At 34.5% G+C, this 18,882-nt stretch overlaps 1 protein-coding gene across 1 annotated transcript in view; it reads right to left on the reverse strand.

Moving 5' to 3' along the window:
• The window catches only part of CCDC178 (coiled-coil domain containing 178), a 379,522-nt gene that overhangs the window by 126,255 nt on the left and 234,385 nt on the right, over positions 1–18,882 (reverse strand). Inside the window, exon 18 of the mRNA XM_024120576.1 lies at positions 13,675–13,824. Coding sequence (XP_023976344.1) covers positions 13,675–13,824 — 150 coding nt within the window. The remainder of the gene's footprint in view (positions 1–13,674; positions 13,825–18,882) is intronic.

Genomic DNA, 18,882 nt, shown 5'->3' on the forward strand with positions numbered 1-18,882 from the left:
GTGTGTGTGTGTGTGTGTGTGTGTGTGTGTGTGTGTCTAACTCTAGTCATGCTACCATGTTTCCCAAGCTTGGTGCTCTATCATCAAATTTCCACAGAAGGCTTTGCTTCCCTCTGTATTCTTTGCAAATACTAGCAGCTGCTTGGAGCTGCTATCTCTCTCTTTCTCTTTTTTAACATGTGTATCCTATGTCTTCATCTTAATTTCTGTTGCAGTTCCTATGGGATTAGGATCATCCATTTTGGTAAATACATGTTCTCCAGTCTGAGGCAATGGGAAGGCATTTTAAAGTTTCTTTAGTGAGAAAGGAACTTTTTTGCTTGGATCTCTGACCATTGTTCAGAAACATAAGTGAACTGCCACTTCCTGTGTAAAAGCATAAAATCTCTCCATCAAAAAGTATTTCATTACTAGGCACTGCTTAGTCATATCTTTCCCAGTACAATGGTGTTACAAAGTATTTATAATTGAAATACTTTTGCATTTGAAGAGAGGCAATGATATATGGTATATGAATAATAGGCTGAGCAGGGTAGAGAAAAAAACTATAAGAGAAGCTGTGGAGTAGCAGAAACTCTGTGGGCTTGAGTCCAATTGGCCTAGGTTTGAATTCTAGCACTGCTTCCCACTTAAAAGCAGTGTGGCCTTAAGTTACAAGAAAGCACATGTTATGGGTTTTATTGTATCCCCTCCCCCAAATTCATATGTTGAAATCCAAACCCCCAGGATCTCAGAATGTGACTGTAATTGGAAATAAGCTCTTTACAGAGATAATTAAGTTAAAATGGGGTCATAAGGGTGGTTCCTAATTCAATGTTACTGGTGTCATTATCAGAAGAGGAAATTTAGACAGACGTGTAAGAGGGAAGACAGTGTAAATACAAAGGGAGAAGACAGTCATCTACAAGCCAGGGACAGAGCCCTGGAAGAGATCCTTTCTTCACAGCCCTCAGGGAACCAACCCTGCTGACACCATGGTCTTGGACTTCTAGCCTCCAGAACTGAGAAAATATATTTCTGTTGTTTCTGCTACCCAGTCTGTGGTACTTTGTTACAGCAGACTTTAGTTTCCTGAGGAAAAATGAGAATATGTCCAGTTGTTTCATAGAGTTTTTATAAATTAAATAATAAGAATAGAATACTAATGATAATGTTATCCGTAACTGACTATTTATGATAGGGTAGGTGCAGCATTCAATGCTTCACACAGGTTGTAAATGCGTAGCTTGGTGACTGCCACATTGGAGGTGTGTAACAGACGCTATGTTTATTTTCTCTTATTTAATACAATAAAGAGATACTGAAGTGAAAATATATTGCAGTGAAGAAGGAAAGATGCAAAAGGAAGAAAGAAAAGAGAGGTATCTCATAAAAAGAAGAAGAAACTAACATGTTGTAGGGAGAAGAGAAACATATCAAAGGTTCCCTACACCAGAGAGTAATAGACTCATCAGTGGCAAGGGACCAATCAGTAACTAGTTCTCACGGTGAACACAGGAGAACACGTTTTCTTGTAGAGTACTTTTTAGGTATATTTAGTTAGAACTGTCACAATGTGTCTAAGCTTTTATTTCCATGTGATCCTATAGTTTACATGTATTGTGTTGTAATGGTTTTAACAATATTAATAGTAAGAATGGAGAAAGGTTATCATGAAGTCATACAGAGTATTGTATTGACTTTTAAAAATTTCCTTTTTAGCTTTTTGAGTTACTGACACATTATTGCCGCAAAGCATATGTAGGGTCAATTCATGCTGAATAGTTATTAGAAACCATGATAACAAAAGTCATTACACTGCAGTTCAGTTTTGACAGTAAAATTTCTGCAACATTATCACAAATCCTCATGCATTAGTGCAATGATCCTTATTATAGTTTCATATTAGAATCAAAAGATTGCTGTAGCATGCTTGATACAAAAAGTCAAGCAAGCCAAATTCTTTTCTGCTTTTACAGATAACATTTTTGCTCTTTTTCTATGTACATGATGCAGATAGTAGCTTTGTTTTATATACTTTTCTCAATAACCTATGAGTACATTGCATATACATTTCTTTAAAATGAGGATTTTTCCTTGAAAGACAACACAATTCTGATTACCAGCACCAAAGGAAATAATTTGAGAATGACTTTATATCTGACACAACTTCAAAAATTCTAAAGCTATATTATTTACCATGGTATTATCTTTCCTTTTCTCAGATAATGTGTTAGGTGTGGTTATAGTTTTTTTTTAATCAGTGATTTACTATGATGGAATAGTACAAAATTTAAAAAGGGACATCTGTCATATTCAGGATAACTTTTATAGAAAAGCTGTGAGGGTTACCCTTCAGCTGACAAAGGGAAATATTTTTAATGTCTATCTGTCCACAGTAGTTTTCAATAGTTACTCTTTTTTAAAATTTGAGGTATAACTGATGTGTAATATCGTATTCACTTCAGGTGTACAAAATTTGATATTTGCATACATTGCAAAATGATCAGCACAATAAGTCTAGTTGCCATCTAGCACCATACAAAGTTAGCTTTTAGGATTTACTCTCATGCAGTTTTCAAATATGCTCTACAATATTATTGATTATAGTCACTATGCTGTACATTACGTGCCCCATGACTTATTTGTAACTGGATGTTTGTACCTCTTGAGGCCTTTCATCTGTTTCACCAACTCACCAAATCCCCTTCCCTCTGGCAACAAACATTCTGTTCTGTATATCTATGATTTTGGTTTTGTTTAGTTTGTTTTGTTTTTTAGGTTTCAAGTATAAGTGAAATCATGTGGTATTTATATTTCTCTGTCTGACTTCTTTCACTTAGAGTAATTCCCTCAAGGTCCATACATGTTGTTACAAATGGCAAGATTTCATTCTCTTCTATGGCTGAGTTTATCCATTCATCCATCGATGGACACTTAGCTTGCTTCCATATGTTGGCTATTGTAAATAATGCTGCTATGCAGATAGGGGTGCATGTATCTTTTCAAATTAGTGTTTTCATTTTCTTTGGATAAATACCCAGAAGTGGAATTTCTGGATCATACAGCAGCTCTATTTTTAATTTTTTGAGAAACCTCCATACTGTTTTCCATAATGGATGCACCAATTTACATTCCTATCAACAGTGCATGAGGGTTCCCTTTTCTCCACATCTTTGCCAACACTTGTTACTTCTTATCTTTTCAATAAAAGCCAATCTAACAGGTGTGAGGTGATACCTCATTGTGGTTTTGATCTGCATTTTCCTGATATTAGTGATGATAAGCATCGTTTCATATGCCTGTTGGGCATCGGTATGTCTTCTTTGGAAAAATGTTCATTCAGATCCTCTGCCCATTTTTAAATCAAATTGTTTGTCTTTTTTGCTATTGAGTTTTATGAATTCTTTATATAATTTAGATATTAATCCCTTACAGGATATATGATTTGCAAATATTTTCTCTCATTCAGTAGGTTGTCTTTTCATTTGGTTTCCTTTGTTGTGCAGAAGAGTTTTAGTTTGATGTAGCCCCATTGCTTATTTTTGCTTTTGTTGCCTTTGCTTTTGGAGTCAGAGGCAAAACTTCATCACCAAGACCAATGTCACATAGCTTACTGCCAATCTTTTCTTGTAGGAGTATTATGGTTTCAGGTCATACATTCAAGTCTAACTCACTCCGAGTTAATTTTTGTGTAAATGTAAGACAGTGGTCTAGTTTTGTTCTTTGGCATGTGGCTGTCCAGTTTTCCCAACACCACTTATTTAAAAGACCATCCTTCCCCCATTGTACAGTCTTGACTCCTTGAATATATGTGAGTGGGTTAATTTCTGGGTTCTCTATTCTGTTCTGTTGACCAATGTGTCTATTTTATGCAAATGCCATACTGTTTTGATTAATGTAGCTTTGTAACAGAGTTTGAAGTCACAGAACATGATGTCTCCAAATTTGCTTTCCTTACTCAAGATTGTTGTGGCTACACAGTGTCTTCTGTGTTTCCATACAAATTTTAGGATTGCATGCCAATACCATATTGTTTTAATTACAATGGCTTTGTAATATAGTTTGAAATCAAGAAGCATGATGTCTCTAGCTTTGTTCTTCTTTCTCAAGATTGTTTTGGCTATTTGGGGTCTTTTGTGTTTCCATACAAATTTTAGGATTGCTTGTTCTATTTCTGTGAAAAATGCCATTGGAATTTTGATAGGAATTGCTTTGAATCTGTATATTGCTTTGGGTAATATGAACATTTTAACAATATTAATTCTTCCAATCCATGAGCATGGAATATCTTTTCATTTCTTTGCATCTTCCTCAATTTCTTTCATCAATGACATAGTTTTCAGTGTATAGGTCTTTCATCTCCTTGATTAAATTTATTCCTAGATATTTTATTCCTTTTGATACAACTGTAAATGGGATTTTCTTAATTTCTCTTTCTTAATTTATACTTTGTCAACTTACTGAATTTGTTTAGTAGTTTTAACATATTTTTTGGTGGAGTTGTGAGGGTTTTCTATATACAAAAACATGTCACCTATAAATAATGACAGTTTTACATCTACCTTTCCAATTTGATGCTATCTATCTATTCATTCATGTATTCATTCACTCATTCATTCTTGCCTAATTGTTCTGGCAAGGACTTCCAAAACTATGTTAAATAAAAGTGGTGAGAGTGGGCATCCTTGTCTTGTTGCCAATCTTAGAGGGAAAGTTTTCAGCTTTTCACTATTGAGTATGATGTTAGCTGTGAGACTGCCATGCATGGCTTTTATTATGTTGAGATACATTCTTTCTATACCCACTTTGTTGAAATTTTATCATAAATGTATGTTGATTTTGTCAAATGCTTTCTTTGCATCTATTGAGATGATCATATAATTTTTGTCCTTCATTTTGTTAATGTGGTGTATCATGTTGATTGATTTTGGATGCTGAACTATCCTGCAACCCTGGAACAAATCACATGTGAACATGGTGTATAATCCTTTTAATGTATTACTGAATTCAGTTTGCTAATATTTTGTTGAGGATTTTTGCATCTATGATCATCAGATATATTGGCCTGTAATTTTCTTTTTTGTGTGATTTTGGTATCGGGGTGCCTGGCCTCATAAAATGAGTATGGCAGCATTCCCTCCTTTGGGAAGAGTTTGAGAATAGGTATTAAATCTTCTTTGAATGTTTGGTAGAATTCACTAGTGAAGCTGTCTGGTCCTGGATTTTTGTTGTTGTTGTTGGGAGGGTTTTGATTACTGATTCAATCTCCTTACTCATAATTGGTCTATTTAGATTTTTCTATTTCTTCCTGATTCAGTCTTGGAAAATTTTATGATTCTAAGAATTTATCCATTTCTTCTATGTTGTCCAAATTGTTGGTGCATAATTGTTCATAGTAGTCTCTTATGATCCTTTATATTTCTGTGGTATCAATTGTAACTACTGTTTTATTTCTGATTTTATTTATTTGAGCCTCTCTCTTTTTTATTTCATGAGTCTAGCTAAAGGTTTGTCAATTTATTTAACCTTTGCAAAGAACCAGCTCTTAGTTTCATTGATCTTTTCTACTGTCATTTTAGTCCCTATTTTATTTATTTCCACTCCAATCTTTATTATTTCCTTCCTTCTACTAACACTGGGCTTCATTTGTTCTTCTTTTTCTATTCCTTTAAGTGTAAAGTTAGACTGTTTAATTGAAATTTTTCTTATTTCTTGAGGTTGGCTTGTATTGCTATGAATTTCCCTCTTGCAACCACTTTTGCTACATCCCATATTTTGGTATGTTATATTTCCATTTTCATTTGTCTCTAGGTTTTTTAAAAAATTTTTTCCTTTTATTTCTTTGTTGACCCAATGGTGGTTCAATAGCATATTGGTGTTTTCCACGTTTTTCTTGTAATTGATTTCTAGTTTTATACCATTGTGGTTGGAAGAGATGCTTCATATGATTTCAGCCTTAAATTTATTGAGACTTATTTTGTGGCCTAACATATGATCTATCCTAGAGAATGTTACATGTGCACTTGAGAAGAATGTGTATTCTGGTACTTTTGGATGGAATGCTCTTTACATATCTATTAAGTCTATCTTGTCTAATGTATCATTTAAGTCTGATGTTTTCTTTTCTTTTTTTTTTTTTTTGTGGTACGCGGGCCTCTCACGGCTGTGGCCTTTCCCGTTGCAGAGCACAGGCTCCGGACGCGCAGGCTCAGTGGCCATGGCTCACGGGCCCAGCCACTCTGCGGCATGTGGGATCTTCCCGGACCGGGGCATGAACCCGTGTCCCCTGCATCGGCAGGCGGATTCTCAACCACTGTGCCACTAGGGAAGCCCAAGTCTGATGTTTTCTTAACAGATTTTCTGTCTGATGATCTGTCCATTGATGTAAGTGTGGTGTTAAAGTCTTCTATCATTATTGTATTGCTGTCCACTTCTCCCTTTAGGTCTGTTAATATTTGCTTTATATATTTTTGTCCTCCTATGTTGGGTGCATATGTATTTACAAATGTTACATCTTCTTGTTGGGTTGACCCTTTTATCATTATGTAATGCCTTTTTTTTGCCTTTTATTACAGTCTTTGTTTTAAAGTTTATTTTGTCTTATATGAGTATAACTACACCAGCTTTCCTTTCATTTCTATTTGCACAGAAAATCTTTCTCCATCTCTTCACTTTCAGTCTGTGTGTGTCCTTATATCTGAAGTGAGTTTCTTCTAGGTAGCATAAAGATGAGTCTTGTTTTTATTTTGTAACCATTTAGCTACTCTATGTCTTTTGATTGGAGAATTTAGTCCATTTACATTTAGAGCAATTATTGATAGGTTTGCACTTTGCCCTTTTGTTAACTGTTTTCTGGCTGTTTTTGTAGTTCCTCTCTGTTCCGTTTTTTCTGCTGCTCTGTTTCCTGGTGGTTAATGACTTTCTTTAGTCTTATGTTTAGATTCCTTTCTCATTTTCTTTTGGGTATCTGCTATGGGTTTACGCTTTGTGGTTACCATGAGTTCACATATAACATACTATGTATATAATAGTCTATTTTAAGCCAGTAGCAAGTTAAAATTGAATTCATTCCAAAACTCTACATTTTTACTCCCCCCAGTTTTATGGTTTTGATGACATATTTTACATCTTTTACTTTATATATCCCTTAACTAATTATTGTAGTTTTAGTTAATTTTACTATTTTTTGTCTTTAAACCTTTATGCTAGCTTTATTAATGATTAATTCACTACCTTTACTATATATTTACCTTTACCAGTGAGATTTTTGCTTTCATGTTTTCTTGTTATTAATTAGTGCCATTTATTTTCATCTTATGAAGTACCTTTTAACATTTTTTGTAAGGCTGATTTAGTGGTGATGCACTCCTTTAGCTTTTACTTGTATGGAAACCTCTTTATCTCTCCTTCATGATAGTTTTGCTGGGGTAGTGTATTCTTCTTTGGACGTTTTTTCCTTTCAGTACTTTGAATATATTGTTTCACTCCCTTCTGGCCTGCAAAGTTTCTGCTGAAAAATCTGCTGATAGTCTTAGGGGTTTTTCTTTGTAGGCAACAAGTTGTTTTTCTCTCGTTGCTTTTAAAATTCTCTCTTTAACATTTGACATTTTAATTATAATGTGTCTTGGTCTCTTTGAGTTCATCTTATTTTGAACTCTCTGGGATTCCTGAACCTGGATGTCTATTTTCTTTTGCAGGTTAGAAAAGTTTTCAGCCACTATTGCTTCAAATATATTGTCTGCCCCTTTCTCTTTTTTCTCCTTCTGGAACCTTTCTAATGTGAATGTTATTGTGCTTGAAGTTGTCCCATAGGTCCCTTAAACTAGTCTCACTTTTTAAAACTCTTTTCTTTTTGCTGCTCTGTTTGGGTGAGGTCCTGTGCCCTGTCTTTCAGATCCTGATCTTTTCTGCTGCTTCTCTGGTCTGCTGTTAAACCCCTTTAGAATATTTTTCAGTTCATTTGTCATATTCTACTTCTACAGAAGTCCCTCTGTGACTTCTCTTCAGTACTTTCTTATATTTTCTCTTGTTGCAGTTCTCACTGTGTTCATCCATTCTTCTCATGAGTTTGGTGAGCACCTTTATGACCATTATTTTGAATTCTTTATCAGGAAAAGAAAATTACTTCTGTTTCATTAAGGTCTTTCCTAAGGCTTTATCGTGTTTTTTGATTTGGAACATATTCCTTTCCTTTCTCACTGTGTTTGACTCTCTGTGTTTTTTCCTATGTATTAGGCAAAACACTTTCTATGTATTACCTCTCCCAGTCTTGAAGGAGTGGCCTTGTGTAGTTGAAACTTATCATTAAAACTTGCCCTAGGCTCCTGGTTGTCTCTCAAACCTTTGTGATTTTCTAAACAGCCTGATTTATTCTTGATAGGTCCCCACTGTTGATGGTGTGCCAAAACCTGTTGGTGTTCCAAGGGGAGGGATCTCATTTATATATATATATATATATATATATATATATATATATAAATATGTATGTATACAAAATTTTACCTTGAGTGTCTTTGGTATATCAGAGGTCCCATCACACTCAATAAATCACGTTCAAGGTGTTGTTATCATTAAAAAGCTATTTATTGTCATATAACTCTACCAGAAGATTATCTTCTCAAAATTTCATAAAAGATACATAAATCTACAATTCACTGAAAATTGGCATTAGACTGAAGAATTAGATTGATTTAAGCCAAGCTGACTTTTCTAAAGTATTATCCAGAAATATATACTTAGTTTTTGGTGTTTCTCTCATGGGGTTTGGACAGCAAAAGGGAGATTCATTAGGATAAAACAAAAATGATGAGTGGTCTATTCCATTCTCAGGGATCAGCGGTCTCTTGAGAGTTCTTTAGAGAAAGGGACAGTAGGAATTTAATTCAAGCTCATTAGTCTATGAAGTGTGGTAATTCCTTTAGCACAAGTGTGTGTGTGTGTGTGTGTGTGTGTGTGTGCACATGCTCATATACCTGTGTCCTAAGAGAGGGAGGAAGAAATACTGACAAAGTCATTACATACCTGTTGTAGGCAAAAATTATTTTAAAATTATGGTTTTCCTTTCAAAGAAATGAATTTCTATCGACTTTGAACAAGTACATAAAAATCACCACTCAAAGCCTATTTTTTTTTTTTTTTTTTTTTTTTTTTGTGGTATGCGGGCCTCCCTCTGCTGCGGCCTCTCCCGTTGCGGAGCACAGGCTCCGGAGCGCAGGCCCAGCGGCCATGGCTCACGGGCCCAGCAGCTCCGCGGCATGTGGGATCCTCCCAGACCGGGGCGCGAACCCGGTTCCCCTGCATCGGCAGGCGGACGCGCAACCACTGCGCCACCAGGGAAGCCCTCAAAGCCTATTTTTAATACATGCAAGATAATAAGCAATATGAAATGCTTATAAAAATGAGAACTAAAACAGCTTTCACATTTTCTATAGGAAAATAATTTTTTTCACTGCTAGAATTGACTTTGACTTCTCACCCAATCAATGTAAAGTGAGTTTTAGAGGAAACCCACGTTTGAAAACTGAAAGAGGAAAGAGAAAACATGCTAATGAGATCTCTGAATAATACAATATTTTTGAGAATTTATGATGGAAACCGTCCATTGAGGCTGAGGTGATATAGATTAAAGAGCAAAGATTCATGATTTGTCCTTTGGCTGGGTGAAGAGAGGATGTTGTTGGGCTTTGATTCTATGGTCTATTCTAGGAAAGAATCCCCTGGACTCTGGGGATCACAGCAGTCAGCGTGGAAGCTGAGATGAGGTGGCATATTCCTGCGCCCTTTATTGTATCTTTGTCAGTACAGTGGATGATTAATCATTTATTTTGAATAATTGAATGAATGAAGTGTTTGAATTCTGTGAGGTCCAGAAGCACCCCTTAGACCTCCAGAGTAGTACTCTGATTCATGTCCCTACATGACTCCTTCACAAGATCAGGTCACTAAAAGGTGATGCTCCAATCTGAGCATATCCATGGCAGTTACTCATTACTTCTCAGCTATTGGTCCCTTCAAACCTTGGACAAGTATCACAGCACATGCTCATCTATAGTCTCTTGGAGACAACATCTGAACCTAAGTTAAGGCAACTATGTCCTAGGCCAACTTTTCTTCTAATTAACTGTATATGTATTAAATCCCTGAGCCACTCAGGCCCTAAGGCTCCTCATCTGTAACACAGTCTTCTAAAGAGATGGGTAAAGTTTCTAAAGGCACTCCTAGTCCAAAGGTTTTACAATTTAAGAGTTGTGAAACCTATCTATAATACTTATGGAAATTAAATAGCTTCTAATTAAGTAGGTAGTCCTTTCCTCATTGGAAAATCATCATTGAAAAAGTGCCTTCAATGCGATGAAATTACAAAAGCAATTAGTGAATCAAATAATCTGTTTCAGTTGGACACTAGAGACATAATGCATACTTTATGTGGCTTTTACATGCTTTTAAAACCAATGAAACATGTATAGAATTTTTCAGTAATGTTAAAGTAGAGAGGTAGTGTCATGGTTATGAAATGGCTGGATGTAGGAAAATCCTGAGTTTTATTTCCATCTCAGTAAGTCTTCCTCTACTCAGGTTACCATGTGACACACTCAATCTCAGTTCTATATCTTATATAGGAGGTGATGATAATAATGATAATAGAAAAATTTCTAGGATTACTGAGGGACATTTCAAAGATAATGTTTGCAAATTGCATGGCACAGATACCTGTCCACATAAGTGCTTGTTAAGCACTGACTGATTCTATAATAATCTGTATTCCCTTAGTGTGAAAGCACTGAGAATTGGAGTAGAGCAAAAGTTAAGCTTTATAAGTGGTTTATAAAAGAACTAAAATATATTTTAACCAGTTTTGGAAGAGATCTTGTTTTCAGCCAACAGAACCATCAACATTTGCACACTTGCTTAGCTTACCTTTCTTTGCAGGCCTGAAGAACTTGAGATAGCAATTAAAACAAACACATGGTAATTTTATCAACATATTCATGTATTTTTAAAAAAAGAATATATGAAAAATATATCTGAAATCTTTCAACGAAAATGATGAAAATGTCCATTTTCACATAGAAATACAACCTGTTTTTTGGTTATTTTTCCCTTCATTCCTCTTTAGTGTGATTTTAAATTTCGAGATCTGAGAAGCTTTAGACTAAATTCTGTTCTATCATTACCCATGAACATGGCTAATAAGAATTTTGCATAATTGTTTTTGTTTGTTTCTGATTTTTAAAGCATAAAATTAAAAAAAGAAAACATACAGGAAAGTGTCAAGAAACATGTGCAAAAGAAGCAGACATAATTCTATCACCAAAAGTAATACTATAACATTCTAAAATTTGAGCCACCTGTATATAAATTTGTGGTAAGGAAGGGGACATTATTTTTTGTACTTAATTTGTTTTACTCTTCCATTAGGCTTTCTTTGCTACTCTCAGTCTAAAAATACTGAGAAGTAGAAAAGTGCATAATCTGTGTAAAAAGAATAATACTCCCTAAGAAGCATGGTAAGTAAAATATAATTATTTACCCTGCCAAACGGAACATATGTTCAGAATCAATGAAATTATTCTAAAACAGGAAAGAGATACAAAAAATTCCATTTTATCTGGCAAGGAAATTCAACAAGGGAATCAGAGGTTGAGCAGCGCTTCTGTGTACCCAAAACTAAACTGGTCAAGGGAAATTCTGCACTATCAAGAGAACGGACTAAACTATTAAAGGGTTTTCTTGGTTTTGATGGCCGAATTCCACCCTGTAAGCAGTGCATTAGACACTAATGACATATGATTTCTCACTGACAGATTTAACAGCATCAATAAGGCCTCTCTGTCCATTGCAGCAAATTGATCCTACATGACACCGACAAGGGCAGCCTGCACTTAATGACCTCCATCGCTGAAGAATGGAAATGAAAAATGATTGGAAGTACAAATAAATCTTTGAAAGTTTCCCTGAAACAGGTGTGCTAAAAGTGATTCGTTTGAGGGATCACCACAAACATAAACCCAATCTCTTAGCATGCTCCACTGTCTGTTCATACCAGGGTCTCACTCCTTGGATCTTGAATCAGGATGTGCTTTAATTCCAAAAATGACATCAAGACAACTTGGTTCTTACTATGGAAATACTATGTTTAGGGATCTTTCTTAAAGGCATGAATTCTTCACTAGTTATGCAGGTATCTAATTTATTTGTCATTTGCCACCAAAGGATTCTATACAAACTGATAACAACTATAGATAAAAATTTATTTTTGTCTCCCTCCTGGTTAGAAAAGGGAATACAGTATAGCCATTGATTCTTTTATCCTCCTCAATTATCAGCAACAAATGAAATATGTTTAAACTCAATAACAATGTCAAATGTGTGAAGTGATTGGCAAAACCTCCATGGATACACTGATATCCTTTCTTTGAATCCTGCACAATGGTTTGAGGACACTAAAATCTTGGCATATAGTTGTATTCTTAATTCTTTTCCAAACACACTTATTTCTTGATCTACCTTCATCTTGCTACTACTTCAATACAAATTTTTAAGAGAAAAATACACACTCTCTCTCCCAATATATTTGGAAGCTTTAACTCCCGTGAGAGTAGATGGATGGGAAACAAAGGGTGTTTATAAGCAGCATAGTAGATGAATGTAATGTAATAGTTACTCACAGTTGCATAGTAATTTTATTTTCAAAGTAACTATGGCAGTTGGTCTCTTTTTTATTCCTAATCAAAATTTTCCTCTGAGGTAAATTTCACTTTACCGATGAGAAAATGAGGTCATAAAGGGTAAATAATTTGCCAAGATCACTGAGCTAGTAATTGGTAGAGCTTACACTCAAATCCTGGCCTGTCATCCCAATATTCCATAATAGTAAATACAGTACTGAAGTTTTAAGCTACTAATTGATAGTGTGGTAATCTCAGTGACAACAGGAGAAAGGATTCCTTAGCAATCTACTGGTTTTTACAGTTAGGTGAATTGTTAAAAATTAATCATGCCTCTAATTTTTGAAATTTAAATTCTGGGAAGAAACAAAGATTCAAAGGAAAATAACGTTTCTTGTCAATGAGTAACTGGAGAAGAATATAGAGGAAGTGGCTGTATCTTAACACCCTAAGAATGGACCTTTCTCTTTGCTTTTGGATTTGTGGGCATATTGTGTGTTTTGCTTTTCCACTTTTAGTATTATAGAAGATTTTACAAAATATTTTAGAATTTCTGGTGATTTCCAGAAACCAGAGAGGTCAAGTTTCTCCAAGCTTCTAATTAAGCCTCATATTTAATAAGAAAATAGGAACCAAAATATGGAGCCCATACATCATGAGGAAGAATTAAAGGTATATCACGGAAAGTTACCTACATATGGAACTGAAATTTGAAATATATGATAATATATTTAAATCTATGCATTACAAATATTTGGTAGTTCAGGTCACAATAATTAAAAGCAAATTAGTATAAAATTGTGGATTAGAAAGTATGCTTTTTCATTTCTCAAATATTTTTTCAAAATTCAACTTCAAAATGTTGATAAAAATATAAAACAAAACTTTACAAAAAGAAAACATGCCATTTGGTGGCATATAAAAGACTACCATAAGATTGGAGACCCATGACTGACTACTTGTTACTTTTTGTGGTACATACATCAAGTAAATCATTATTTTTAGAAAAATATGAAAAACCTACCTGTTTCTTATCTCGAATCGAACCATCAAGTGATAGCTGTTTTTCATATAGGTTGAAATAGTTGTCCTTTACTGTTAAGAATATATTCTGTAATTTCTGATACTCTTGAGCTAAATGTAGATTTTCTTCTAGTGAATTATCTTGTATTTTCTAGAAGATAAATATATACATGTATTTAATTAAATCATTTTAATTTATGTTTGAATTTTTACATTTGAATTATCTAAAAGTATTACATTATATATTGTAGAAAAATAAAACCAAAAAGATGCTTCCCTTGACACTAATATCCTCCTTGGATTTAATAATTTTCTTTCTTGATGCAAGTGGTCTTTTTATTTATTTATTTATTTTTGAACATTGATTCATCAGAGTCTGTCTGACTTTTGTTCTCCTTTCCCAGACCTCCCTCCACAATGCCTTGGGAAGTACCCAGTCCTGGAGGCTTCACTCAGCATCCCAGAAGACCTCCTCCAATTTCCCACCCCTTTTCGTTTTCTCAAGCCCCAGTGCTCAAATAGATAGAAGACATTTGGAAGCTTAGAATCCTATTTCCAAGAGGTTCAGAGTGGTGGCACTCACAGAAAACATTCAAAACACAGAGAAGTAAAGAGTAAAAAAGATGAGGAGCAAGGAACGCAACGTTTAGAAGCACCCAGAGAAAGCCATTATTTGTTACTAGTATACTTTAGTTATATTCAAAGCTAAATCTGCTCTGTGAGCAGCTGAGAACTTTACAACACTACCCATGACTAAATATATATATGCCAAATCTAATACAAAACCCTCGGAATGTAACTTTTGCCAACATTACCCACTCGCAAATTAGGAGCTGCCTTTCATTTAAGTTAGAGGTGTGACTCAGTTTAGCTGCTGATTCTTTTTACATTTCTAGCACAGAAAATTTTCTTTGGCTGCTTCAAAAAATATGGAATTTATCAACAGCCTTAAATATTTTCAAACCTGTTAATCTAGTAATTCATCTTATGGAAATGTATCCTAATCAAAAAGCTTTATTTGTTACAACATTATTTATAGTAGCAGAAAGTTTTCAAAACATATAAATGCAGATTAATCATGACAATGATAATGATGATTACATAACTAGATATAAAAATAACCATTGTGAAGCAATTAAAAATGTCTCTGGGAAAACTGCTATCACATCAAACCTTTAGTATAAGTTGTTAAAAAATATATTGTAGTATGAGAATGCGCACGGAGGAAATGTAATTCAGCAGAAAATTGCCTGTACAAATATTTCTCTATCTACACACTTGAAGATTTATTAAGGTCAACAACATATTTCTTATGAAAGCCTGGTATCCATATTGATCCCTAATGATTAATACTATGTCATAGGTGTTCTTCAAAAAGCCAAAATGATGAACTGAGAACCATTTTAAGTGTCCTTGTCCTAATTCTGGCACAATAATTTAAAACTTTAGAAACTTCTATCTAATAAACTTGCTTAAAATCACAGAATTATCTTTTGGTAGGAGGACAAAGTGTCTATGAATATTTTCTTTGGTGGAGATACCTTTGAAAAGATGTTTACAATTCTTTTTGATATATTAACACTAATACAAAAATCTAATCCTCAAGTGATTAACTTGAAGTTTGATACATGTTCTAAAGGAGGCATGAGAAGAAATCATTTTGAGTTTTTTTGTTTGTTGTTTGACTTAAGCACATTCTGATACCTGAGACATTCTACTTCTCAATTACATTTCTTTCAAGACCCAGATAGCTACTATAAATGTTGAATTTGAGAGCAGTGCTACAAAAGTTGTGGAATTTGTTTTAAACTTACTTAATGGAACTTAATTGAGGATATATTTGGTACTTTATGCTTCGCTCATTGTGTAATGTACAGTTTTATTTCCAAATAACTATATTTTCAATTTCTGTATGACACCAGTTGTTACTGTTTTATATGCCATGATTAGAGTAGATACCAAGAAACTGAACTGTGTATTTAGGCCAATGAATCTTCAAAACATTGTTACATCAGTCATGATACTTTACATTATCATTTCTCAGTAATGAATGTATAGAAGGATTTACCAATTCACTACCTATTCCTGAAAGTCAGTGACTTTCAGATATGCAACGAAGTTTAAGTTTTTTAATTTTAAATAATGTATTCTGCTGACACTGAAATGTTTTTTTATGTTTAACTGTGGTTCCACCTCACAACTCTGACTGGTTTAATTTTAACCAATGGTATTATAACATGCAAATGAAACAAAGAGTGAATGATAATTATTGGTGGATATGTGTCCAGGTGAAATAATGCTGCCACTACTGGAGTTGAACAGCAAACAGAAGATATTAAATAAAGGCACAAAAGTTGGAGTTGGCAATATAATAAAAGGGTGAGAAGAAAGAACGAACTAATAACAGAAGTAGATGGCTTTTACATGCTTTTAAATTCAATCCAGCTAAATCTTATTGGTAGAATCTTTCTACTTAAGGTCTTGACTAAACACAAACTTAAATAAAAAGTTTGTTTCTAAAACCATTAAAGAAAGATTTGACTGTAATCTCTATAGGTTAAAATAACTGCACTCTGAGTTGATTTACAATATTATTTTATTCATTCATTCATTCTCATTTTCATTCAGTTGCTTATTCAAAACTTTTAATTTAGTAACTACTGTATGCCAAGATTTAAGATGTAATGGTGAACCTCAAGAATTTGTGGTCTTATGGGAAAGATTTACATTTAAAAATCATAGAAATATATAATTAGAGTATAGAATTTATAATCTTTTGCATTTTTTTGTGTTTTCCATATGCATTAAACTCACCCCAAAGGTCTGAATAAACACTTTCTCAAAGCCAGATTTATTGGTATGTATTCAATTCCCATTATTAATGATTATTAAGATGATGAAACATTGGGAATATGGATTGATACAGAGAAGAGAGGTTGAACGTCTGTTAATAGTTTCCATGTTGCCTAGAATTTAGTAAGGAAAATACTTAGCTTGAGGAGGGTTTGTTCTCTCTTATCTCAAATTATTTGTCAAACTTTGATGTTTGGGGGTATATTCAGCTTATTACCCCAACATTTTATTAGGAAATAGATTATGTTTATAAAGGGTGAACAAAAATTACTTATAAATTCCATGAGGGCGGACACCATCATTTTGTTTACCTGTAAGATATATTGTACAGAGCAGAGCTGACATTAGTGGGTACAAAAGTTTTTAGTAAATGAATGAATAAATACACAGAATAAACAGTTAGGAAATGTATGCATTATAACTTTAGAACTACACATTTTATTGGCCCAATTCCATGGAATAACTTATTGATGATATTACAATGACGCACATTTATTTGTATTATTTGATACTATACTACTTCAGAGGTGAAGATTTTAAGGATGTATATAAAAAGAATTCACACAATATGTTTTTAAATTGAGTATTTGAACATTATTCTAAGGATATACCACACTGTCCAGACTGAGCAAGAGTTCTTTCTCTGGGTGCATCGTTGATTTTCACAAGGCATGTGACTCCCTTGAAACTGTACACAGTGGGTTTTTTTTTTTTGAATTACCTAATTAGCCCATGATCGTAAAAGTAATGAGAAACCATTGCTAAAACAAGACCTGGCCTCTTCTGTCAGCAAAAATGCTGAAAAATGAAGGCAGATTGCGACCCCAAGATATCAAAATAGTAGTTTTCCCTTTTTTTTCCACTTGACCTTTATTATTCTTTAAGCCATATATTTCATCTAGGATTTTCCCTCCACTTTCTCCATTTTCAGCTTCTTTTTCTCACTCTTCCCCTTCGCCTTTCCCTCTCCCACTGGGTAAGTGGGGAATAGGGAATTATAATGAGAAATGAGTTCTTTTTGGACAAATATAGACCATATATCATCTATTTATGTTTCACCTTGTGATATATAGACAAGATCTTAGAAATAAGGCTGAATTTGAATGTTAACTTATGCATTCCACACATAATGGAATGGCTACTGTCCTAGTTATTATAATTACAGACAGGGAAGGAAAGTCAATGAGAAGTCAGGTGAGGAAACTTGTATTTTCCAAAAATGGCCACATGAATATTTTCATTCCCACATGTTCTTCCAGAACCCGTCACTCCCTATCAAGAAGCACAGTCTATATCTCCTTCCCTTGAACCTGGGGAGACTTGTGGCTTCTCCAGCCAATAGAGTATGGTGGAAATGATGCTGTGTGATTTCCCAGGCTAGTTTATTTAAAAGAGCTAGTTTATTTATAAAGCTAGCTTATTAAAAAAAAAAAAGCATACAGTTTCTGGCTGGCTCTCTCTTTGGGAACATTTACACTTGGACCAGCCACTATGTTGTGAGGAATCAGGCCACATGGAGAGGTTATTGGTGTTGTTGGTGTTCCAGTAAACAACCCTAGCTCAGGTCTCAGAAAACAGCATCAACTGTGAGTAAATGAGTCATCTGAAGATGATTTCAATGCTTAGTCTTCAAGTCATCCAGATGATGGTTTACAATGTGTGAGAAGAGACAAGCTGGCCCTGCTATGTCCTGTCCAAATTTCTGACACATAGAATCCTGTGCCATGAAGTTTTGGGGTATTTGTTATGCACCCGAAACACCAGGCTTCTTGTGCAAGGTTACAAACATATTAAGTGGAGGACCTGGCTTTGTACCCAGGCCGACCGGCTCCAGATCCCCTACTCTGCACCATCCACTATACCTCCTTCATAAACATAAGCCAGCATTCTCTAACTCTACACAATGCCGTCTTTATAAAACCTAATGAAATTAAACAATCAGATCAAATAACACAATTACCTTGTTCTAAGCCTATTTCCACCAACCTCTTTTCATAAATCTGGCTAACACATAGCTTGTTGACATAGATAAATTGGACTGCTGAAGGAAATTAGAACCTGGTCCCCTTGGTAGCTACTTTTCATTGTAAGTCAATATGGGTATGCTGGTTACCTATAACCAGTCTTGGGTTTTTGATCTACATAATTCCATATTCCATGATTTGATTAGGCCTGATGTATTCACTGGCAAGACCATGTGTCAAGTGCATAGACCTTTACAGCTGAGGTCTGCACAACTCTGGACTACAGTTGATTGCAACAGAGTAATGCTACATGTTGAGACCTCTGGAGGTCCAGCCAGATACACTTACTCTGGAGAAAGCCTAAATCCATTTGAACTATTTTTTTTTTTAGC

This window comes from Physeter macrocephalus, chromosome 19 (genome assembly GCF_002837175.3).
Source record: "Physeter macrocephalus isolate SW-GA chromosome 19, ASM283717v5, whole genome shotgun sequence".
Lineage (NCBI taxonomy): Eukaryota > Metazoa > Chordata > Mammalia > Artiodactyla > Physeteridae > Physeter > Physeter macrocephalus.